Genomic DNA, 25,597 nt, shown 5'->3' on the forward strand with positions numbered 1-25,597 from the left:
GGTGTTCAGAGTGCATCTCCTCAGCCTTGCCCTTGTGGTAAAGAAGGTTGCCAATGTAAAAAACCCGGTGACAAGAATGTCCAGACAAAGTGTTCTTGTGGTAACCAACCTTGCACATGTGGAGCAACACCTGGTATTGGACTAATACCAGATTCTAAATGTACTTGTGGTAATAAACCTTGTACTTGTGGTGCTGTTGTAGCAACAAAACCAGATCCAGCAACTGCAACAGTTAAACAGAAGCTATTCAAGAAAAAGGAACCATGTCCATGTGCTGATAAAGGATGTAAGTGCGCTGAAACTGGAATTTGCATATGTCCCAAACGACGTCGTAAAAATCTAAAAGATCCGAAGTAAATACTGAATAATAATTCAATTTTCTGATATTAGATTAGTTTACTGTTAGTTCCACATTTGATCGTAATTTTATATTCTTGACCAAAATTGTTTAACAAATATATGGATAAATCATAAAGTTTTATTCTTTAATATCTAATCTCATGTAAGCAAATAAATCTTATATATAAAAATAAATCGCAAAATGTGTTGGTAAGCGCATAACTCAACCACGCCTGAACCAATTTGGCCAATTCTTTTTTTAAAATGTTCGTTGAAGTCCAAGGATGGTTCTTACGGCGAGAAAAAATCGAATAATTGCCGGGAAAACCCTAAAAACAACCCTTTCTTTCTCATACAAACGTTTTCAAACTAAAACGTAGAATAAATTTGAGCTTTATTGCTATTATATAAAGTTCCTAAACGATTATTCGGATTTTGATAAATCTTTCTGAAGTTTGTTAAGGAAATTTTCTAGGATGTATGTGATTATAAAGTACTGGGATTTATGCGCAATATTGTAAAGAACGACATGTCATTGTTTGCATTGAAAATAAATGAAAACTATCATCTGCCAAAAAATTCAATTTACTTATGAACCTAAACAATATTAGAATATGCATAATAAATTTATGATTATGAATAAGAAAAATAAAATGTGTACATTATCATTACCAAAAAGCAGCTGAGATGTTCCAAAAATTAAAATAATATAAGATACAGTATATGTATGGCAGATTGAGTTATACACATATGAACAGGATATGATAAATTAATTCACTTAAAATATGAAATTAAGTATTAATCAGGGCCGGTCCTACGTTTAATGTGATGCATGCGAAAAATAGGCGCGCACGCCTTAGGGGGCGCCAACACAAGATTCGGATATTACATTTTCAATATAATCTTTTTTTTCAATATATAATTTATTTGCATCTTTTACTAATATTTCCACAATATTTTTAAAATTCATAAAGATTTCACTTTATAACAACAAATGGGAAAGTAAAGATGAATACATACAATTCGGCCCACACGTTATCGATTAAGAAAAGTTTAAGATGCAATTTTGGATATGTTAAACAATAAAAAATTGAATTAATTTAATCCAACATGAAGTACCAGTGTAATGTTATGGTTATGGTTATGTTATACCGTTTAAAAGACTTCATTTTCCAATATAGTGTGGGAATTGAGACTCATCATTTTATTTAAAGCAGTTCTACATTTAACATCGCTCATATTACAAATGTATATTCATTTTGGCGTGAAGAGTACTTTAAAAAACAATAATTATTATTTTTAGGTAAACGTAAACGGTAAATATTAGTATATTATATTAAAAAATTGTTGATATGGGTACAAGACAACGCCTGTCGGGTCATCTAGTATATTATAAAAATTCTTCCCAAAATTGCAAACGATTTTCATCAGGATCTGAGATCATTTTTAATTCGTTGCCAATATCAAAATAATCCTGCTTTTCTGCTAAAGCTGGTTCCCATTTCACTGGTAGTACATCATTGATTTCTGGAGTTGGATTTCTGCAAAACAAATTATGTATTATTGTATCTGGCGTTAGATTTAAAAATATATAGTTTTTAGGGTGGTCCTTAATATGGACATTTTAGAATTTTCTTGCTCCCAAGGGCTCAAATGGTTCCAAATTGATAAAAAACAATTCTCTGAAAGTTTTGAGCCCTTGGTGCCAAGGAAATTCGAATATGTCCATATTAAGGACCACCTTAATAGTCCTACCCTGTTTTGGCAAAATTAGTCCAAAGTTGCAAAAGTCTTTCCCGATTTACAACAGCACTTGGTAAATCTTTTGGAAAATCAGTAAAAATTGTTTTGAATAAATAACCAAGTTCATCGCCATGAGCAGCTCCTGGTAAATGTGGATCTAGTATGATTTTTTTCAAAAATCCAAAATCATCAAACAAGTAAATATATAAATATACAGATTCTGTAGAGTTTTGGATTGCATATTGTGCAACTCGTTTAATTCCTCTCAAAAACCAGGTGTCACCAAGTAAACTAACAAAATGTTCTGTATTGTTTGAAGAAACAGGTTCATCGTTGTAGTAAAACTTCCTCATATCTTTAGCCAATTTTGTTGAACGTTCAGATCTCAAAGTCAGGGTCAAATCAACTGGTACAAATCTTTCAAAATCAGCTTCTAGTTTTCCAAATATACTTGAATCATTTTTAAAATCCATCAAACCTAAAATTCCTTCAGCACTGTTATAGCCTAACATAAAAGGAACTTTATTAAAATTTCCTGATTTCATTTTTGATTCCGGCGTTTCATCCAAGAATGGTTCAAAACTTGCAAAACGTTTTTCTATTGATGGTAAAAATGGATGATCAAGAAACAGTTGACCTTTGTCATCTGGTTTTACTCTGTTGTCTATAAGATCATCAATGGAGGCATTACGTAGTATTTGTACAGCTTCTTGTTCATTTTCTGTGGGATGTCCCAAAAGTCTGCAGAGCTCAAAGGCATTCTAAAACATATAGTGTTATAAGTTTTTGATATGATAACTTATTGAAATTACTAGATTACCCTTTTAGTGTCTTTATGTTGAAGTGCCCAAGGGTTAAAAGCAACTCCACTTTGAGAAATAGCTTTGTGAAAAAGTCCTTGGGCAAGATCTGATAAAACTAAATAATGCACACTTGCACCACCAGCTGAGGATCCAAAAATAGTTACATTGTCGGGATCACCACCAAATGCAGCGATATTTTCTTTGATCCATTTTAAGGCTTGGACCTAAAAAAACACGCAATTTTATATCTACAATTTTATTTTCAATTGTCTTAAATTATTTTCACCTGATCCATCAACCCGACATTCCCAGGTGCTTCCTCTATTTCCAAATTCAAAAATCCTAGTACACTTAATCGGTAATTAATTGTTACCAAAATAACTCCATAATCAACCAAATAATCTGGTCCATACAAATCGCTGTCGCCTGATCCTTGATAGAATCCTCCTCCATGTATCCATACCATTACAGGAAGAGGTTTTTCAGACGTTTTTGGGATATAGACGTTGAGAAAAAGACAATCTTCAGCACCTGGAAGAAGAAATAACAGACATATATACATTTTATAAAAGAACGCATTCAAAATTCAAATAAAAAGCCAAGAGTAAAAATTGCCTAAAAACACAGCAATTTCTGGCATTGACCTACTGTCTAATGATAACAGAAAAAATTAATTTTTTATACTTGTAATGAGTAAAATTTTGCATTTTTGTAATTAATATTGTAACTTATTATTTTTTTATTACCTATCTTAACATTTGTAATAAAATGAAGTGATCTACAAGCATCTCCTTCTTGGGTTGCATTTCGCACACCTAACCATGGTTCTGCAGGTTGTGGAGGCTAAAAACAGATAAATAAAATCATTTTATTATAAAATTGTAGGTATGCCTATTCAAGAACATATATTAATGATTGCCATTAATTATAAGAACAGAATAGACGTCCATCCTAACCAACTAGCATGTCATTTATACCAGGAAGGCTAGGCGACCAGGCTTTTAAGAAAAATACCTCGAAATCTAATATGGTTCTAACTAAGATACATGAAATTTTACTATATTTTATTGTGTTTTTCCTTTTTTTTAGTTTTTTTTATTATATTAGTTCTAGTAGATACGCCACTGGGAGTATCTACTGATTTGTAGAAAAACTAATTGTAAACAACTTGTCAGCATTCTCTGTTAAATATAATTATAAATACAGATTAGAGAATAAAATTAAAATTAAAAAAAAAAATGTAATAGAATTATTATTAATATATTTTTGCTGACAAAATTCATTCATTATTGTTTTTGGGAGTTTCGTAGTGCTCTGATAAGCGCATGGCTTTGAATTTTGCATTTTGGACAACCTGATATCAAGCAGTAGTGATTTTCATACAGATAAAAATTCTTAAAAAAATCAATAACGTGATTAATGAACGTCTCCTAAAGAGTGTTTGTGTGCACCACAGACTGTGTGGATATACATAAAAACATTTACATTACAAAATTTTTAGTGTTTCCAATTTATCGCCAAACTAAATTTTTAATCTTTAAACATTTACCTTAAATCTTAGTTCCCCAAGAGGAGGTTTTGCATAAGGAATTCCTGAATAACTATGAAAAACATTTCCTTTCTCACTGATCAATTCTTTTCCTAAAAGTGTTCCTTGCTGAATTGTAACTTGAGGTTCACATATTGTAAAACCAACACTAATATTAAAAACTAGTACATAAAATAATAATAAATACATTTTTATATAGGCTTAATAGAAAATATTTCCGACAGTATGATGTATATCACAAGCATCGTATGCTTGTGATACAACAAATGTTAAAAAAGTAGTGATATTTGTCTTAGAAGTATATTTGAATTTCAATAATATTGACATAGGTCGGTGAGTCAAAGCTGTATCACTAACAAGTAGCAATTTGCATTGAATAATAACAATCAATATGTTAATTGAATGTTTATATATGCAGTCTGCATTTTTTTGTAATGGTTATAAATAAAATAAAATATGAAGAAACCGGTTGAGAGAAACAAGTTGAAAATATTCTTTTAAATCCAAATGATGTTTTCAATATGGGGAATCACTATGGGAAATTTCAAACATTATTACGTAACAGTAACATTTTTATCAATATCATTTTTGATTTTTATCAATAATATGAGAATATTTTAATTTATCCCATTTAAAAATCATCTATCTATTTAAAAAATTATTCTCTTAATTTTCTTCACATAACTTGCTGGTAATAAATGAACAGTCTTATACAAAATAGAAAAACGAGGCAATTTTCTATAAAAAAACAATATATTTGAAATAAAAAAAAATGAAAAAATAAAAGCAAATATGATACAAAGATGGTAATAATATCAAATATAAATAATGTGGCGTCCATTAATCACATTTTTAGTTCAGTTCTTCAAGAAGAGCGACAAATTTAGGCACAGTACACCATCTGTTGAATGCGCAAATCACTAAAACAGAATTTGTTCTAAATTTACCACCTACTTCTTGATTATTACAACTGTAAAAGCTTTTTTTCCAATAATCAGAGTAAATTTGAAATCGAAATATACTTCAATTAGAGCCAATTGAATCTCGTACATCTAAACGTGATAATTATACTAATACAGAAACTCTATAATAAAATCGATAATTGGTATATTTATCATAAAAATTTATTCCAAAATCTAAGTCGTTTTGCATCAGGATCTGGAATCATTCTCAAAGTATTATCGATATCCATATGATCTGATTTTTCCTCAGTAGCTTTATCCCATTTTGTTGTTATAACATCATTGATTTCAGGAGTGGGATTTCTAAAAAATAAATAAATTAATAATTTTCGAATTTAAATTTCAACTATCATCTTACCCTGTTTTTGCAAAATTTGTCCAAAGTTGCAACAATCGTTCCCTATTCACCACTGCACTTGGTAAATCTTTTGGAAATTCTGTAAAACTCATCTTGAAAAGATATCCCAGCTCATCTCCATGAGCTGCTCCTTCAATATTAGGATCTAATACAAGTTTCTTCAAAAAACCAAAATCATCAAAACTATAAACATATAAATATAACGGTTCTGAGGAATGTTCAATTATATATCTTGCAGTATTTTTAATCCCTCTCAAAAACCAAGTATCACTAATAACACTGACAAATTTTTCTTTGTTGTCTGAAGAAACAGGTTCGTCTTGGTAATAAAACTTTCTCATTTCTTCAGCCAATTTTTTAGATTCCTTAGACCTTAAAGTTAGATTCAAATCTACTGGTACAAATCTTTCAAAATCAGCTTCAAACTTCTCAAATATATTTGGGTCATCCTTGAAGTCCATTAAACCTAAAATTCCTTCAGCACTGTTGTATCCACATATAAATGGGACTTTTGTGAAATTGCCTGATTGCATTTTTGATAATGGAGACTGGTCCAAGAATGGTTCAAAATTTTGATAACGTTTTTCTATTGTTGGTAGAAAAGGATAGTCTATAATAAGTTGGCCTTTGTCTTTTGGTTTTATTCTGTTGTCTATAAGATCATCTATGGGGGCTTGACGAAGGATTTTTAGAGCTTCTGTCTCGTTATCGACAGGATGACCCAGAAGTTTGCAGAGGCGGAATGCATTCTGAAAATTATGGAATTGGTCAACTAATCGGATTTGTTGGCGAAAACCTATTTTTTTTCTTGATAAAAATACAGTTAGTCGTCTACTTACTTCTTTATTATTATCATGTTGAAGTGCCCAAGGATTAAAAGCACTTCCACTTTGTGAGATCGCTTTATGAAAAAGTCCTTTGGAAAGATCTGATAACATCAAATAATGAACACTTGCACCACCTGCTGATTCTCCAAAAATAGTCACATTGTTGGGGTCACCACCAAAGGATGCAATATTGTTTTTTACCCATTTTAGAGCTTCAACCTAAAATAATAAAATGAAACTTAACTCAAAATTGATCAAAATTATAATAAAGTATGTGTCAAAAATTATTAATATCAATATATATGATTATATAATTAATATATATTTGTCTGCTACTACAATGAACATAGAAATATAACTGGCTGCAAATCTAATCATCTGTTGTAGATATTTTATAGAGTTTTACTGCATATTTCATTTTTTCTTTAATATTCAACGAAGTTCAAAGCATAGAAAGAACCATATAATCTATTTTCAAAGTTTTACCATTTTACCTGGTCCATCAAACCAACATTGCCAGGCGCTTCCTCTATTCCCAGGTTCAAAAATCCCAAAACACCTAATCGATAATTGAAAGTAACCAGAACAATTCCATAATCCATCAAATATTCAGGACCATACATATCACTATTTCCAGATCCCATGAAGAAGCCTCCTCCATGTATCCATACCATTACTGGAAGAAGTGATTTCTCTGATGTTTTTGGTACATAGACATTGAGGTATAAACAATCTTCAGCCCCTGCGAAAAATTATAATATTGTTATAAAAATGTAGAATTTGTCAACTACCATGGCTTTTCACGCAGCTTGGTACCAAGCAGTAATAGTATCAGTTTGAAAAATATAAATTTGAAATTTATAAGTAAAAATATTCTTACGGCAATTGCTGCAATATCTAATATATCATTTTTAGAAATATCTAATATTAATCTGACTTCTAAAAGAATAAAACAACTATTTTCAATGGTTGTTCTTGAATTTCTAGAATTCTTTTAATACAATCAAATGAGAAATTATATCGGAACAGCCTACTTGGAGAATTTCTGATTGTTGTTAAAAAAAGTTATAGAAATGTTATTGTATAATAGTATTTGAATTACTTTTAATTATTTCCTTATTTTAAAACTTGTACTATTTTGTAGATACATAATATAAATATCAATTTTCCTTACCTACTTTAATTTTTTTAATAAAATGTACTGATCTACAACTATTCCCTTCTTTACTAGCATCAAGAACACCTGACCAAGGTTCTGCAGGTTGAGGTGGCTAAAAATAAAAATTATTCAACAAAAATATTTTTTTTTTATTTATTAATGATATATTACATTACTAAATAATTAAAAAAAAAGTAAATCGGTATCTGAGCGGTTAGATTCTTTAATCTAATGTTTAACTAATTATAATTACTTTTGTAACATTAATAATAGACATAAGATTTTTTTTTACTGCGAAAAAATTGATTAAATAAGGTTTGTTTTAAAATGTTTTCTGTAGATTTATTTTCAATTACCTTAAATCTTAGATCACCTACAGGAGGTTTGGCATATGGAATTCCAGAATAACTATGGAACACATTTCCTTTTTCACTAATTTGCTCTTTTCCTTTTAAAGTACCTTGAAGCAAAGTCACTTGTAGATCAGCCATCGTTGGAAAAAATCCGATATTAAATACTAAACAAAATATTAGAAAATTCATTATTAAGAAAAATATATTAGGACAAATTAAATTAAGTTTCAACTATTATATTGTTTGATACACATAGCAATCCTAAATCCACGTGATCGACTAATACGATATTTTAAAAACATGAATCGTCAAACAAGCCGATTGTGTTATGCTCAATTGAATTGAATAGAACCAATCTCAAACTGATTAGATTATTTATACAGATACAATTCTAGTTTTTTTAACACTAATATTTATTTTGAATTATTTGACAAAAACAGGTTTATCAAATATTCGAGCATTGCATTAAAAAATGTAATATAATCTCAAACATATGTAAGCAAAACAACTTTTTGTTGAGTATATAGTGTAAAAACAATATGGATAAAATGTTAAAAAAAGTACAGAAGCAATTTAGATACAAATAATAAAAAAAATAGAAAAGAAATAGAAAAAATAATTACAAACTGAGAAAATCTCGATAAAGCGTCGAAAGCATAAATAAACCGATTGTTATACTACACAGTTATAAATAAGTCTTAGCTGACATTTTGACGTGGTTCAAGTGCTTTCTTTCCTTTCTATATGAAATAGTTATATTTTTTATCAGAATAAAAATTATATTGAACTTACAATTGATCACAGCCTAAAGTCCATGATATGAAACATATCATTCATAACGATGTAACTCACATGACTTAATAAATAGAGAATGATACTTCTTCATGGCTTGTAGTATGTTTATGTTTAGTCGGGTGCGACAACCTTGAAACAATTAAACCTGTTCCTGTCGGATACCTTTGTGCAGATGTTGCCAACATTGAATAATAGAAAATAGATACAATTTTTAAAATATTATTAAAACTTCCGAATATATTCTTGTATACAAGATTTAATACAACACGTTCGCGGTCAGGTTTCAGCGAAGTACAAGAGTTGGCAGTCACTTTAATTCTATAGCATCCACGTCAAGTATTACGCTTCTATTTTACGCCCAAGCTAATTAGTGACTACGGGATAAAGATGAGATAGTACGAAATACCTAAAGAATCAGTTATCTTGACAGACATAATAATTTGATAAATCATTTGACTTTAAAATTTGAATGTCATATTCATGCATCACAGTTTAAATGAATGCTATAGCATTCACGTCCGCGAATGTGTTAAGGAAAAAATGTAAATCAATCTAACAAATCACTGAATATTCATTAGCAAAAAGTTTTGCTGGGTAAATTCTCTTTTACGTATACTATTTTTATATTTGAAATAAAAAATAATGTTGAAAAGTAATTTTTTTAAATTTATTTGTGAAATTTTCTTAAATAAGCAGATATTTTTCTTAATTTGGAATCGATGTTGCTCACATTTCAATTTTTTTAATTATTTTAAAATTAATTGAATTTTATACAATTTTTTTCACAAGATTTCATTATGCTACAAGACATTGAAAATAGTTCAGTTTATTGTAAAAAAAATATTAAAAATCGCAATCGAACATTTTAAATTAATTTTTTGAAGATTGAATACAATAAAAAAAATTGTATTTAATCTTCAATTTGCAAATAACATTTTAAAATGAATTACTACGTATTTTTAATGACATTGACTGTATAAAATATAATTTTGGGTTTTGTATAAAAAATTGATGAAGATTCTTATTTAACATTCTAAATTACTATTAGAAACTAGCAAAATTATTTTCGTATAATAATTTTAGTTTTTTGTTATGCAAAAATTATGAAGACATATATAAAATTAAATTCGTCAAGAAACATTACCAAAAAAATTGTTACAAATTTGTAAAATTAATTACGTAAATTTGAAATAATATTTTTGTGCATTAATAAATTAATTACAAAAGATTCGTATACAAAATCCAGAAGTGATAGTATTTTCACAATTAAAAAGTGTTTAAATAAATATATCAATTAACCAACATTTAGCACCAATAATTAATGAATTGATCATGTTTTTTCCGTAACTAACTACAAAAACACATAATATAATATATATAATATACTAAAAGTTATTTAGTCATGTTTTCCCAAAATTGAACTCTATTCTGAAGTGGATTTGTACTCATGGCAAGAATATTTCCAATGGATAGATAATTAAGTTTGTTTTTAGTAACTTGCTCCCATTTAACTGGTATAACATCATTTGTTACTTCTGTGGGATTCCTAGAAAATATCATAAAATATTAGAAAAATATTATATAAAATCATACAATTTCATAACAATCTTCAACAAAAATTTTGTTTCAAAAATCTTGTTAAATAGAAATCTATTTTTAATGGATAAAAATCCATTTTTCTATTGATAACCTATTTAGTAAATAAACTTAAAGCGACCATCCAAAACTTAAATGAATGTTCCTTAAATGTAATATTTAATCTAAAATTTTGAAATTAATATTTTTGTATTTTATATAAAACTCTAAAATAGCCCTGGGCAGTCAAGATTCATGTCTTTAACTAATATATAATTAATTCTTCGTTATCATTTACTCAAATTTTGCAAAATTCGTCCACAACTGCAAAAGCCTCTTCTGATTCAACTTGGTACTTGGTATATTCTGTGGAAACTGCACAATTTCATTTTTAAATAAATAACCAAGTTCGTCACCATGGCAAGCTCCTGTAATGTCAATATCACCCAACATCGCCTTCATAAATCCAAAGTCATCAAAAATATATTCATAATAAAAAATCGGATTATCTGGTGAATGTTTGATCATAAGTTTCACATTATCGTTAATCCCTCTAACGTTCCAAATATCTGTGATGATATTGACAAAGTTATCAATGTTTTTTGCTGATACTGGCTCGTTGCTGAAGTAGAATTCTTTCATATTTTTTGCAATTTTAATAGAAGCCTGAGATCTCAGAGATGAAGACAAGTCTGATGGAACAAACATTTCAAAATCTACATCATGTTTGGAGAACGCGTCTGAATTTTGAGAGAATTCTGTGCAGGAGTAGATGCCTTCGGCATCATTAAATCCTGTGATAAATGGTACTTTGTGGTATTTTCCTTGCAACATCCTTTGCAAGGGTGCTTCTGTCAAAAATGGTTCATGGGTAGCAAATTTCTTTTCCAAAGACGGCACGTAAACAAAATCAGTCATTATTTGATTTTTGACAGCCTGAGGTATCTTGGCATTCAACATGTCATCAACTGGTACACTCCTAAGAAACTCTAAGGCTTCTTTAGAATTTCTGGTAAAATTACCCAAGGCTCTGCACATTGCAAAAGCATTTTGCACGTGATTTTTTTGGAAAGCCCATGGATTTAAAGCACTTCCACTTTGTGCAATGGCTTTGTGAAAAAGATTTTTTGTAGTATCAGAAAGCATCAAATAGTGCACACTGGCAGCTCCTGCAGATTGACCAAAAATTGTGATGTTTTCTGGGTCACCATGGAATTTCGAAATGTTGTCTTTTGTCCATTTTAAAGCTGCAACCTGGAAAATAACTCTGATTATTGATACAATTATGAACTGGGTTTAAACTATACTTTACCTGGTCCATAAGTCCAACGTTTCCAGGACAGTCTTCCAGATCTAGGTTTAAAAAACCAAGAGGTCCCAAACGATAATTGAAAGTTACAAGTATGACATCGTAGTCCATGAAATAATCAGGACCATACATATCACTGTGTGATGAACCAGAAATAAATCCTCCTCCATGGATCCAGAACATTACTGGTAGTTTTCCCAATTTTGATGTTAGAGGAACATATACGTTCAGGTATAAACAGTCTTCGTCTCCTGAAAAAAAGAAAAAAATTAGAAAAAAACGCGAATTAAAGAAAAATGTATTTGTTAAATAATTTAAATTCATAATCACATCATTTTAGAAATATTATCCGTAAAAATTCATATCAAATTAATTGGAAAAAGGCAGAACATTATCATCTGGTCTAATTACCCATTGTGTTTAAAACCATTATTTCTGGATATTACAAATATATCAATAATCAAATAAATTTAAAAAAAGTACCAATTTGATGTTTCAAAATCATCAACCAATCTGGACATACGGCATTGTGCTATGGGCGTGCCCCCACGTAATTTTTTGTAATTTTTTATCTAAACCCACCTTCCCTAAAAGTCTCACGTGATTAATAGACGCCCTCGAATATGATGAATAGTAGTATTTGAAAAAAAAACATAGATAAATTAATTTTTCAAATATTTACCAATTATATGATGCTGCAACATATGCTTCGATCTGCAACCATTTGCTTCTTCAGTAGCTGGTCGAACATCAGTCCAATCATCAAGTTTTTGAGGAGGCTGGTAATAATTAAAATAAATTTAAAATGGTATAACAAGAAGTTCTAAAAAATGCCTTAATTAGTAAGTATAATTTTTATAGTAAATCACAGAACAATAATAATAAAAACGATAATAAAAATCGAGCAAATTTAATCTAAAGGAACAGCAGTTTATTCTCCTCTGCAATACCAAATTAAACTGAATTTAATATAAATAGTTCAAATATGAAAATTATTATTAAATTTAAAGAATTCAAAAAAAATATTCCTTCTACAGCAAATGTTTGCTTTTCTGCTTCAAATTAGCAAATAAACAATACTGATATTTAAAATCGTATTAACATCATACTAAATTAAATTTGGTAGTCAAAAAGTACTGCCATAAAATTTAATTAATTTCAATTATTATCACAACCAAATTTGTATAATATTGCTTCAGTGAGCTATTTCATAATCAATGCCCAAGCAAATTCTATATTTAAAAAGCACAGTAAATTTAGTATTAAATCAATTGAAATTTAATGTAATTTTCTTACCTTAAATCTTAGATTTCCAACTGGCGGTTTGGCATAAGGTATACCTAAAAATCCTCTAAACGACTTCCCATTAATCATTTCCTTTCCTTAAACGACTTATCATTAATCATTTCCTTTCCTTCAATAGCTCCTTGAGAAATTTTTACAATTAAAGAATTCATTTTAAACAAGTTTTCACAAATACAACACTGCTACTAATAAACTTGATCTTGATAGATTTATGTTTATTAATGATGTAAATTAGTTCTGATGTCAAATGCCACCACAAAGTTTAGAAATAACACTATGGTTTTATTGGTAATTTCCAATCGATGTAAAAAATATTTATGACATGAGTATTAGTCATTAACAAATTATTGCAAATGTTATCACGTCATTAATAATGTTTTATCATAAATAAATATTGACGCATAAAATAACGCGTGTTAAATAGAAAGTTTTGTGCACATTTATTTAAATTAAACCTGTAGAATTAATATTGAATACATTTTTTATACATTACCATTCAAGTTTTACTAGTTAATATAAAAAAATTAATTATAACTATTTTTACACAATAATATTATTTATATAGATTAACAATCAATACTATCATAAACACTTTGAATTTGGATTATTAGACATTCATTTTCAACATCAATTTTTTTTATTAAATTGAGTTGTATTTATAGAAACATTTTAGAAAATTATTCTACAAGATCTAAAAATAGTGTAATTATCAGGAAGTTAGTATAATATTATTATAATATTTTTTATTTAATTAAACTGGTTCAATTTAAATTATACTAAGATTTGAAAAACTTAAATCAAATTTTAAGCAATTTTTAGACGTTAGGGTCTAATTTTCAGAAAAATAGGAATGTTCTGCTAATGGGTCTATCTTCCTATCAACAAATCACAAAATTCTCTTAAATTTTCTAGCACATCAAAATCATTATAAATCTATCTTAAAAATTATAATAACAAAATTTAGCAATATATTTTTTCAATACAGTAATTTCTATAAACTTTTAACTAACAAGTACACCGTCAAGCATAATTAAGCAAAGATTTTTATTTAAATTATTTATACTAGAACTAACATAAAAAATTAAAAACACACATTAATTAACAGAAAAAGCTAACGAATGTGAGTAATTCAGCTCAGAAAATATACTGATTTTCAACAGTTTAGTTTGATTTAGTACTTTGAACTACAAGAATCCAAACAAGTTCAGATAAACATTAAAGACAATAATAGCAAACTAAAAATACTTTATCTGCAACGAGAGAGTGAGTCTTATCAAAATAATGTCATTTATATATAAATAATATATACTCGTGTTTGTATGTTGCATCGTCGAGATTAGATTTAATTGACTTGATGGAGATTATGCACTTTCTTTATTTTTAATTTGATATAATTTCTTATCGAGTTTCATGAAATGGGTACTAGAGAAAACGAACGTCCAATACCGGGCCCACAAACACCCATATATGTACGTTTTCCAATTTTTGTATCAAAAAATTCATAACGACTTGAAACGCCAATAAAACATGAAATTACCAATCAGATTTTCTGGGGAAAACCAATTTCTGCAGAATAGTATATTTATAGGTCAGAACGTAGAAAATATTATGTTTACCTAGATTACGAAATATATCTCTATGCATATTTTAGTATTTAAAAATATGTAAATAAAACTATATTTAAAAAACAACAATTCATATTTATATTTACTATAATATTAAAATCGTAAAAATTCAAAAAGTTATCAAATCATTAGTAATTCAAGATGGCAAGGTTTTAAATAGTTGAAATACATAACTTACTGATAAAGTAGTATTTGTTCCGTAGGTAATTTTCCTTAAAAATATTCCATTACAATCGTGACAAATAATCTTTCTTGGTGGCTCGTTCCCAAAATTGTATACGTTCTTTCATTGGATTAACTTTTATTTCTAAATTTTTACCAATCGACAAATAAACCAGCTGGTCCTTGGTAGCTGGTAACCACTTGACTGGTAACAAATTGCTTGTTGATGGAGTAGGATTCCTAAAAAAGAAAAAAAAGTAATATATCATTTCTAATGCGTGAAATTGCTTGAAATCAAATATCATATTAATTGTATCAGTATTTATATTTTTTTACCCGGTTTTGGCAAAATTCGTCCACAAACTCAACAACCTCTTCTGCGTCACCACCGCACTCTCCAATTCCTTTGGAAACTGTGACAACTCATTTTTGAATAAATATCCCAATTCATCAGCATGACAAGCTCCTTTTACATCCTGAATACCGACCAGATTTTTCAAGAAACCATATTCATCAAAATTGTACTCGTAGTAATAAATTGGTTCAGTTGTCTTGGCACTCATTAATTTTACATGATCGTTTACTCCTCTTACAAACCAGCAATCAGTGACGACATCCACGAATTCCTTTCTGGTATTTTCTGATACCGGTTGATCTCTGAAATAGAATTGCTTCATCTCCTTAGCCAGTTTTACAGAAGCCTCAGACCTTAAAGGCAATTGCAAGTCTGTTGGTACGAATCTTTCGAAATCGTTCTCGAATTTATCGAAGACTGCAGGATCTTTAGCAAAGTCCATGAAAGCCAGGATGCCTTCGGCATCGGTTATGCCAGTCATAAAAGGTACTTTGTTAAAGTCTCCTTTGAGCATTTTGTCCACAGGTAACTCAGCTAAGAATGGTTCATGGGATGAATATCTTTTTTCCAGTGAAGGCACGAACACAAAATCTGATACCAATTGACCATCAACTAGTGGTGGTATTTTAATATTTACAAAGTCATCTACAGGAACTGTTTGCAGAAATTTTAGGGCATCCTTGGTATCTGTTGTTGGATGTCCGAGAGCTTCACACAATCTGAAGGCGTTCTACAAATAAGATGAAATAATAATAAAATAAAAAAATAAGGTAGACAAGATAATTTTAGGTATGAATATTTACCTTAAGGTGGTGACGTTGGAAAGCCCATGGATTCAAAGCACTTCCACTTTGGGCAATGGCTTTTTGGAACAAACCTCTAGTAGTATCAGATAAAACTAAATAATGTACACTTGCACCACCAGCAGATTCTCCAAAAATTGTGATGTTGTTTGGATCACCACCAAATTTGGCAATGTTTTGCTTTGTCCATTTCAGAGCAGCAACCTGAAAAAAACAAGGAATTTATAAATCTCAAATGAACAAATTGACAATTATCTGGTACAATTTTACCTGGTCCATAAGTCCGACATTTCCAGGACATTCTTCCAAATCTAAGTTCAAGAATCCTAAAATTCCAAGACGATAGTTGAAGGTGACCAGGATGACATCGTAGTCCATGAGATAATCAGGACCATACATGTCAGTATTGCCTGATCCCATGACAAAATCTCCTCCATGGACCCAGAACATGACAGGAAGAGGCTTTTTGGCATCAGTTTGGGGAATGTAGACATTTGCGAAGAGACAGTCCTCGGTTCCTAGAAAAATAGAATGATTTTTCAGGACATTTTTCTACATTTTTATGGATAACTCAAAAAACTTCATTCAGGACATTCTTTTTTGTTTAGTTTAGCAAAAACTAGGTAAAATTTACTAAAATATCATATTAACAGTCTTATAAAAACAGTCATACAAAATTTTGTATAAATCCAATGGAAACTCCTGAGTTTGCTTTACAAGGATTCGGGACATTTTTGTACACTTTTCTGAGCAACTCAAAAAATTTTTGTTCAGAACACCGATTTTTCGTTAGCTTAGCAGAAACTAGATAAAATTTACTTCTATTTAATATGAACAGTCTTATGCACTTTCATACAAAATTTTGTATAAATCTGTATAAAACAAATTACTTAGATTTAGTTCGTTTTATGGCCAATAATTATATTGATGAATACCAATAATGATGACCATGACACGTTGGAAGAATATATATTGAGTAATATTTGCAATTCAACAGATATAGGTAAGTGATTTTTTTATTTGATTTTAATAACACTAGCTATAACATTTAATATTTCATTTAATTATATTTGTGATAATTTTTTATTAATATTATATTTACCTATAGGGTGTTGCAAAAGCATATGTTTTGAAGAACATTCACTGCCTTGTTCAGTGGCTTGACGAACACCACTCCATGATTCTGGTTTTTGTGGAGGCTAAAGACATAAGAAATTAATATTATTAATTAATATTAATATTAGATATTTATAACTTACTGGTAAAAATATACATCTTATAAATATACAAATATAAACTTAAATATAATTTTTCTCATTTATACTATTCATATACAGGGTCTCTCGATATATCAGGTGCCAGTCTTAGTGCCTTGTTTTGTGTTGTCTGTGAGTTCGTTTCTGTCGTGGCTAGATGCATTAAATTTGTTACTGTTTTATATATTTCTTCAATGATATATGTACTCCCTTCACTGATATATATTACATAATATATTTTATCAATAAATTAATATATAATATTCAATGAATTTTCTAATTTTTTACCCTGAAACGTAATTTGCCAACCGGAGCAGCAGCATATGGAATTCCACAAAATCCATGATACTCCTTTCCATTTTCATTAACCAAAACCTTTCCTGATAAAGTGCCCTGGGCAATTGTTACTGTAGGAGCACTCATTCTAAAAAAATAATTTTATAAAATTTATCAAATAACAGATGATATAATTAACAAAGAAGTCATAAAAATAGATAAATTGGATCATCGAAATGGATAGATTCTACAAATTACATAGGTTTTGTGTCAATACATCAAAAATATTATTATTAAAGAATAAGATTTACATGGCAGAATTTTTCTTATATTTAATAATTTATAATTGACAATATTTTTATAATAATAATATGCATTATCTTAGAGTGACCATGAAAAATTTGCTTTAAAATATTAGAAAATGATGATTAAAATATAAATAGTTAACGGCAAAAGCTGACAGAAATTCAGGTTCAACAGCTATTTAATAAAATAACAATAAAGAATATTAAATTTGAATAATGTACAAATCTAAAAAAGATTTTTGTATTATTGTTGTCACTTGAGAAAAAATATGTATTTTATAATTTACTAATTTAAGTTCATTATTAAATAAATTTAAGTACAATTAAGTACCATAATTACAAATTTATTAGTATAAATTAACTTTTCTTCGTGAAGTAATATAAGAAATACATAATTTGTGGTAGTCCTTGAAAACGCCATATAAAAATATTTTATGATCAATAAAAATACAAATTTAACTTTGACAAATTTCATCTTAATACAAAAGGTGCTAAATGAAATAAATAACATTTCTTACTAACTTGTTGAATTACAGGTATAATTTTTTTTTACTTTTCAAGTATTTCTTAATCTAAATATCAAATTTAGATAATATTATACTATAAGTCAACTTTTACAGAAAATATTTATTATTCGAATCTATTCATTTGTTTTGAAAATTTATATGATTTTATACTAATATAAGAAAAATGTAAGCAATAGTATGAGCATTAATAACATCCAAAAAACTTTGAAAATTCGGTTTTTTGAACAGAAACAAAAATATTTAAAAAACAAATAAAACCAAAAGAGTATATAAAAAATTAATAACATAAAACTTGTTATTTTGAGATTCTATATTCAACAACTTTTTTTTAGATTATCCTGAATATGATTTTCTACAATATTTTTATTATAAAGTAGTACTTACTCTATATATAAGTGTTACCTTCCAGATTTTTTTTATCTTAAATTTTGAATTATAATTTTATATTGTACTACAATTATGTATCATAAAAAAATAATTTCTTTAAAATTCAATTTAATTTCATTTTATTAAAGAAACAAATTTTTATTTCAAACAAATAAGCCAAAATATTACAAAAATCATGTTTTTTGTTGCTGAAACTCGACCAATTTTAATCTTTTTTATTATGTCTGCGTTACATGACAATTTCGATTTCATATCTTTAATTTGAAATACATTCTATTTTTAAGAAATCAACAAATGCCAATTATTTAAAAAAATCACTTGTAATCATTATAATATATATAAAAATATATCATCCAATTAGGCATTTTTGTATAATCACTATTTAGTGACTTGCAAAATTTCCATTATATTAGATAATGTCACCTAATCAAAAAAACAAATATTATTTCAAGTAGATATAATTATTGCATAGATAAATAGAGAATTATGTGTAATCATCATTTGTTTAAATATTTATAAAAAAATGTCAATAACTCTAAAAATTAATAACTATTTTTTGTTCATATATTTAAGTCTATTTATTAAATTGGTTTAGGAAATAAAAATATATGCAAATTAGTGATTTTTGCTGTTCATATATAATTGAATAACATAGTAATACATTTTTGGTAATTAGATTAGTTAATTTATATCGATTTTTAAATTTTAGAATTGTTTGAAATCAAATAAGTATAATTTTATAAACAATGACTTGACTTTTATAAACTTGTCTACAAAATAATTTATTCTAAATAAACGACGTTACAGATTTTAATTATTTATACAACTTATTGTATTGACTAATTTCACATCTAGCTAATAAATATTTTATTGAATATATTTTAAACATTTATATAGACAAATAATTGATCCACACTTTTTTTTTAAATTTTAATTTTTTTTGCTAACTATCAAATTATATCATTTAAGGTATTTTAAAATAATTTAAAATGAATTAAGTTTATATATGTTTATAATACTTTAAAATTGTGACCAAAATAATTTGTTCTAAATAGACGTATTTTCAAATTTAAACTATTTATACAAGTTATTAATTGATTTTGCATTTAACTAAAATCATTTTGTTAAAGCATTTTTCAAACATTTAATATTTAAACAGACCGATAATTCGCACAAACTCTTAACAAGTCTTTTAATATTGGTGACCTTTTGATACGTTTGATAATAAAAGTATTTTTTATTACAATTTATTTTTGTTTAATAAATACTGAATTAATGATAAGTATGAAAATATTAAAATAAACTTACTTTTAAAGTTTCCCAAGAAAAACACTTGTGCACAACAACCGGTACCTGCACAAAGACTACAAATACAAAAGCCGACTGCTTTATCAAAACATAATTTCTAATTCCTCTAATGCAGGAATGGTCAACCTAAAATAAAAATTAAACAAAAACATCAAAGAATATTAATAATGCTTATAATTAATTTATATATATTTTATATTAAAGTTTTTGGTAATTTCATAAAAATTTTGGATCGTGCGATTAAAGAGTTATGAAATATGTAACACAAATTATAAACGAAAATATTAATTGCTATTGAAGACACCATGAGAATTTTTTTTTCTATAATTTTAATGTTTTTGACAACCATAAGTACAACATTTTCAGCAATATATTCTAGTGCTAGTTATAAATTATTGTATAAGAAATTTTTTTTTGCTATATGCATAAACAAAATTAGTTAAGTATTCAAGTATATACCTTGAGGTAGAATAAATGAATATCAGTGATGTATTAGTGAAGACTTTGACTTAAATATTGTTAATATTATATTATTGTACTTTGTATAATAAAATGTTAGCAATCCCAGTCAACTAACACCTTTTAAAATTGATTACTAAAATAATAATAATAAGAGAGACGTTTTATATGTGTTGGCAAAAACATAATTGACATTATCTAATGACATGATGATATGTGAACAAAACCTTGGACTAATTAAAATTAAATGAATTTTCAACACGCTGCTAGATAGAGCTACTATATAAAATATTCTATGTTATAGTGGTTTAAGTAACAGTAATAAATAAAAAAAATGGATAAAATATAATGAAGCGAAACTGGCAATAGAAAATTATATTGAAAATTGAGTTATTTCTGTGATATTTTAAAAGAATTGATATTGTCAACTTTTTCACCTTTTAAAGTATGTTATATATATATTTAACATATATAAAAACAAAAACATTCATTTGTTGAATAATTATCTCGTTTCAAGTAATATATATTACTTAATTCCTCATTTTTTGTTAATAAAAGTCATATTAGTGTAACCTTTAGTCAATTTTCATATTATATTTGTATATAACAAAATAAATATAAATATAACGTAACAGACAAATGAACTTCAATAAAATTAAATCAAACGTTATAAATATTAAAGTATTCTTCAAAATTATCTCACTATGAAACAATAATTTTCACAGTGCTGCTCACAGATAATTTGTTCAAATTCTTACGTCCAAAAAAAAATAATTTCGAGTTTTTTGCATAATAGAAAACAGAAATAGAAAATAATAAAAAAAAGCACGCGTGTTTGTGACTACTAGTTTTAGGTAAACACAATTAGTTTTTGCATTCAGCCATTATTTTGTCCCATGTGTCCATTCGAGATTGTTCATCCATAGTTTTCATCGTTAAGGTTTCCCCAATATCTAAATAGGAAGTTTCAACTTTGCCAAGTTTCTTCCACTCCACAGGCGATTTTGCAGGAGTTGGATTACTAAAAATGGATAAAAAATAAATAAATTGTAGTAATAATAATAAAATAAAGATTTTGATTCAACAGACATCTTACCCATTTTCTGCAAAAGACTTCCACATCGTTAATAATTTTTTTTGAACTTTTTTATCTTTTTGATTAAGTTGATCTGATTCGGTACCGAAATATCCAACTCTTGGCTTGAATAAATATTTATATTCTGCTCCATGTGGAACTCCATGAAGATTTTTATACGAAGAGGTTCGATAGTGTTTGTCCTCATATGAAAATCTATAAAAGTATGTAGCGATTCCTGCATCTGCAAACTCTTTAGCAGTTTTGTAAATTCCATATATATAATGAGCATCTCCCACCATATTCACAAATTGCGCCTTTTTTTTGATCTCCTGAGTGATAATTATCAAAATATACTTTATTCAAGAGCCCCCGGCACTTATCTTTATTTGTTTTAATATCTGTAGGCAGAAAAAAGATCCAACATATCATTTGTGTACTGGATTACTGGAACATTTTCAGTTGCAAAATTCATTCCTTCATCCTTATTAAAACCAATTATAACTTGTAAAGACTTAGACAATTTTGTTAAGTCTTTCGTAGATTCCTCTATAGGTTTCTTTACGATGCCGTCTGAACTTCTTCCATTTTCAACAACCGGCAGAAAAGGCGATAAATTTCTCATTTTATCTTCCTTATTAGTGATTTCGATAGTAGATCTAAGAAGTGCTCCACTGGAATAATCGCCATCATTGCGTCCTTGTAGTAGAGCAAGATAAATATTTGTTTGTTTTTTTTCAAACTTATTTATTTTGACTTTTTCGAGCAATTTTTGTGCTTCCTGCAATAAAAATTAAAATTATCTAAATTATAATTTTGCAACTTATTATTACATTTCAATGTTTATAAGGTATTTTTACCTCTACTGGTTGGCGTTGAAGAGCCCAGGGGTTATGAGCAGATCCACTTTGTAAAATTGCACGATGGAATAAACTCCTACATGATTCACAAAGAATTAAATAGTGTATACTTGCTGCACCTGAACCACTTCCAAATACTGTTATTTTAGTTCTATCACCGCCAAAATTTTCAATTTCTTTATTAACCCATTTAAGTGCTTGAACCTGCAAGTTAATTCCAAATGCGCTTAATACAAAAAGTTTTATACAATTTTCAATATATACCTGTGTATATGTGTGTGTATTTTTACATAAACGAACCTGATCTTTCAACCCCATGTTACCAGGTACTACTTCATCACTAAAACTTAAGAAACCAAATGCACCTAAACGAAAATTCACAGTAACTACAACAACTTTTTCGTTAACAAGATAGTCGGGCCAATAGCCACCATAATCGCCTGAACCCGTGCTGAAGTTACCATCATGAAACCATACCATTACAGGATATTTCGGAGATCCCAAACGTTGGTGTTTTTCTGATCCCGGAAAGCTAGGAGTAAAAACACTGAGATAGAGGCAATCTTCACTACCTGTAATTGTTGATTATTAAAAATAATGCAATAATGCCTATTAACTCTAAGCAATAACTTTAATTACCAGTCCCAGACGAAATTGCACTTGACGCTTGCATACACTTGTTTGGATATTTGTTGGAGTTTATGTACCCAAAACTTTTTTTCTTGAGGTTTCTGGAAATCATGCAAAAGCATTCACATGAAAATAAATATCGTTAATTATTTGTAGGTTATTTTTTAAATTTAGTTTTACGTTCTTACCACAAAACGATTTTTATCAATAGGCTTTTCTGCATAAGGAATACCAGTGAAATGACTATAACTCAACCCATTGCTTGCATAAAAATCTCCTTGGACAGTTCCATATGAAGTTTGAACTCGAAAATCATTTGCGTAACAACTACTTAAAACTAATAAAATCAAAAAATTTCTTAAAACGGTTAAAGACATAATTATGATTATTTTCTCTAACGAATGTATACATTATAAATCACTAAAAAAGATATTTTTTATATATTAAGTATTATTTAAATATTAAACAGAAACTCCAAACATTGAGCAATTTTATTTATTACAATATTGCATGAATTAAAAAAGTAAATAAAATTAGAATAAAAACAAAAATATAAATTATATGTAGTACTCAAGAACTAGAACATGAGTATTAGATATAATTTTTCAAATAATTTTTTTAATATAAGAATATCGTTGCCTAATTATTAAATTTTTTGAATTTGGTTATTAACACTAACTATCAATTATCGAAGGATTTCAATACATTTAAAAGAAATAATTATGACAATTAATTATAAGCGAAATATTTATTATACGTTTGAACGTCGTTAGGATATACGTTAAAATAAAAAAGGAGTTTAAAATTTTTAATTTATCATAACATCTAATACAATTTTAATGCACAAGATTATAGCTGATTTGGTAGTCATACTTATTGTTTTGAATATTCAAATTACGAAATAAGCCTGAAGTAAAAAAAGCTATAACCATATTAATTAAATTAATTTAAATAACATTTACGTAGTATTTTTTTTATTTTATTAATATATAGCAGATTTTGGATACTATATAATTTTAGTTTCAGTTCAAACCATATCCTAGAGATCATCATTTTTTCACTGTCTAAACATTGCGTAACTAAAATAATAAAAAAATATTTAAATTTGTGATGAAATACAAAATATTTCATAATATTTTTTTAACTTAGTAGTTTAGAATTCAAGTTTTTCTCTATTACAATCAAGAAAAAAAAGCCAAAAACTTAATGCAAACTTAATGAAGAAACATAAGTGGCACAACTTATTTTCAACGTATATTAATAATTAATAAACATTTATATAACTTGCACAAACATATCAAGGAATCCATTATATAATTCATGCCTTTCAAGAGACAAATTATAAAAAATAACGTTATTAATATTGAAGTGGAGTGAGGATAATGATGTGATGCCTTTACTATTTTCATAAAAATCTACTCAACATATTAGGGCAAAGTGTAAAACTAAAGATAATAAATCAATCTTTATTATTATGTTCCTTCTAGCTTTTTCGAAATTGTATCCCAGGTGTTCATACGATCTTGCTCTTCCATATTTTTCATTTTCAATGATGAGCCAATATCTAAATAATTTATAGTGGCAGTGGACAACGGATTCCAGGTTACACCATTCAATGTGGGACTTCTAATAAAATAATTTAATCAATAAATAAAATTAACTTATAATATAGCACCTAATCCTTACCCTGATTTTGCAAAGTTAGTCCACAAATTCAATATGTTATTTTGAACCCTCTTTGTTTCGTCATCAGGAAGATGATTAGAGATACTACCTAAATATCCATCTTTGGGTCTAAAAAAATATGCTTGTTCATCCCCATGAGCAACACCACTAAATGATTTATATTGAGAAGATGCTTTGTATTCATCACTTTGTTTATATGTACTATATTTATTATATGATAATCGATAAAAATAAGTTTTAAATCCGTTGCCTAATAAATCTTTTTGCAGTATTATATATTCCATATATATACTGAGCATCACCTACTAAGTTTGCAAATTCTTCTAAAATTTTTTGATTGTCGGTTGTTTTAAAATATTGTTCTTTTAATAACTTGATGATTTCTTCTTCAGTTTTTTTGTCAATATTATCTTTTCTTGGTATGACTGTTTTTAGTAATTCATCAGATACACTGACAGTTTTGTAATGTTCAGTAGCTAAATTTATGCCTTCTTTTGAGTTAAAACCAATCATTACTTGTACACCAGACTTTTCCTTCAAAAAATCTTTATGTTTCAAATCTTTCGTTATAACTGCATCTCTAGAATCTGATGGTTCAATTACTGGTAAAAATATTGGCAAAGCTCTATTTTTATCATCATTACTCATAATTTCCCTAGCAGCTTTAAAAACTGCCGCACTTTTATACATATCATTCTTATCTTGTTGTAACAAATTTATGTATATATCTGTCTTATTCGACTTAAACTCATTCAATTTAAGCAGTTTGAATAGATCATTCACCCTCTAAAAATAATCACAACTAT

The 25,597-nt window shown here is 27.7% G+C and overlaps 6 protein-coding genes across 6 annotated transcripts; all 6 read right to left on the minus strand.

Moving 5' to 3' along the window:
• Positions 1-1,729: 1,729 nt before the first annotated feature.
• LOC113386730 (esterase FE4-like) lies at positions 1,730-5,005 on the minus strand. The gene is made up of 8 exons (XM_026624489.1): positions 4,993-5,005; positions 4,435-4,595; positions 3,632-3,728; positions 3,172-3,416; positions 2,903-3,109; positions 2,366-2,843; positions 2,095-2,239; positions 1,730-1,880 (listed from the first exon to the last, which is right to left on the minus strand). Exons 1-8 carry the CDS (start codon positions 5,003-5,005, stop codon positions 1,730-1,732), a joined length of 1,497 nt encoding a protein of 498 aa, XP_026480274.1.
• Positions 5,006-5,548: 543 nt separating this feature from the next.
• LOC113386731 (esterase FE4-like) lies at positions 5,549-8,231 on the minus strand. Its single transcript, XM_026624490.1, has 6 exons — positions 8,097-8,231; positions 7,756-7,852; positions 7,076-7,323; positions 6,594-6,800; positions 5,755-6,503; positions 5,549-5,699 (listed from the first exon to the last, which is right to left on the minus strand). Exons 1-6 carry the CDS (start codon positions 8,229-8,231, stop codon positions 5,549-5,551), a joined length of 1,587 nt encoding a protein of 528 aa, XP_026480275.1.
• Positions 8,232-10,280: 2,049 nt separating this feature from the next.
• LOC113386732 (venom carboxylesterase-6-like) lies at positions 10,281-13,146 on the minus strand. The gene is made up of 5 exons (XM_026624491.1): positions 13,069-13,146; positions 12,455-12,551; positions 11,776-12,023; positions 10,762-11,717; positions 10,281-10,434 (listed from the first exon to the last, which is right to left on the minus strand). The coding sequence occupies exons 1-5, from the start codon at positions 13,144-13,146 to the stop codon at positions 10,281-10,283; spliced, it is 1,533 nt and encodes a 510-aa protein (XP_026480276.1).
• Positions 13,147-14,760: 1,614 nt separating this feature from the next.
• LOC113385489 (esterase FE4-like) lies at positions 14,761-20,131 on the minus strand. Its single transcript, XM_026623346.1, has 7 exons — positions 20,082-20,131; positions 17,567-17,702; positions 17,125-17,221; positions 16,293-16,540; positions 16,023-16,226; positions 15,201-15,949; positions 14,761-15,104 (listed from the first exon to the last, which is right to left on the minus strand). The coding sequence occupies exons 2-7, from the start codon at positions 17,699-17,701 to the stop codon at positions 14,930-14,932; spliced, it is 1,608 nt and encodes a 535-aa protein (XP_026479131.1). The 5' UTR covers position 17,702; positions 20,082-20,131; the 3' UTR covers positions 14,761-14,929.
• A 1,168-nt stretch (positions 20,132-21,299) lies between these two features.
• Positions 21,300-23,373, minus strand: LOC113385353 (bile salt-activated lipase-like). The gene is made up of 6 exons (XM_026623196.1): positions 23,294-23,373; positions 23,115-23,206; positions 22,776-23,047; positions 22,476-22,679; positions 21,637-22,396; positions 21,300-21,561 (listed from the first exon to the last, which is right to left on the minus strand). Exons 2-5 carry the CDS (start codon positions 23,146-23,148, stop codon positions 22,010-22,012), a joined length of 897 nt encoding a protein of 298 aa, XP_026478981.1. The 5' UTR covers positions 23,149-23,206; positions 23,294-23,373; the 3' UTR covers positions 21,300-21,561; positions 21,637-22,009.
• LOC113386733 (carboxylesterase 4A-like) lies at positions 21,405-21,917 on the minus strand. The gene is made up of 2 exons (XM_026624493.1): positions 21,637-21,917; positions 21,405-21,561 (listed from the first exon to the last, which is right to left on the minus strand). Exons 1-2 carry the CDS (start codon positions 21,915-21,917, stop codon positions 21,405-21,407), a joined length of 438 nt encoding a protein of 145 aa, XP_026480278.1.
• Positions 23,374-25,597: the final 2,224 nt, after the last annotated feature.

Source organism: Ctenocephalides felis, unplaced genomic scaffold (assembly GCF_003426905.1).
Source record: "Ctenocephalides felis isolate EL2017-DRISC unplaced genomic scaffold, ASM342690v1 CF-g0.4_SCAFFOLD_03571, whole genome shotgun sequence".
NCBI lineage: Eukaryota > Metazoa > Arthropoda > Insecta > Siphonaptera > Pulicidae > Ctenocephalides > Ctenocephalides felis.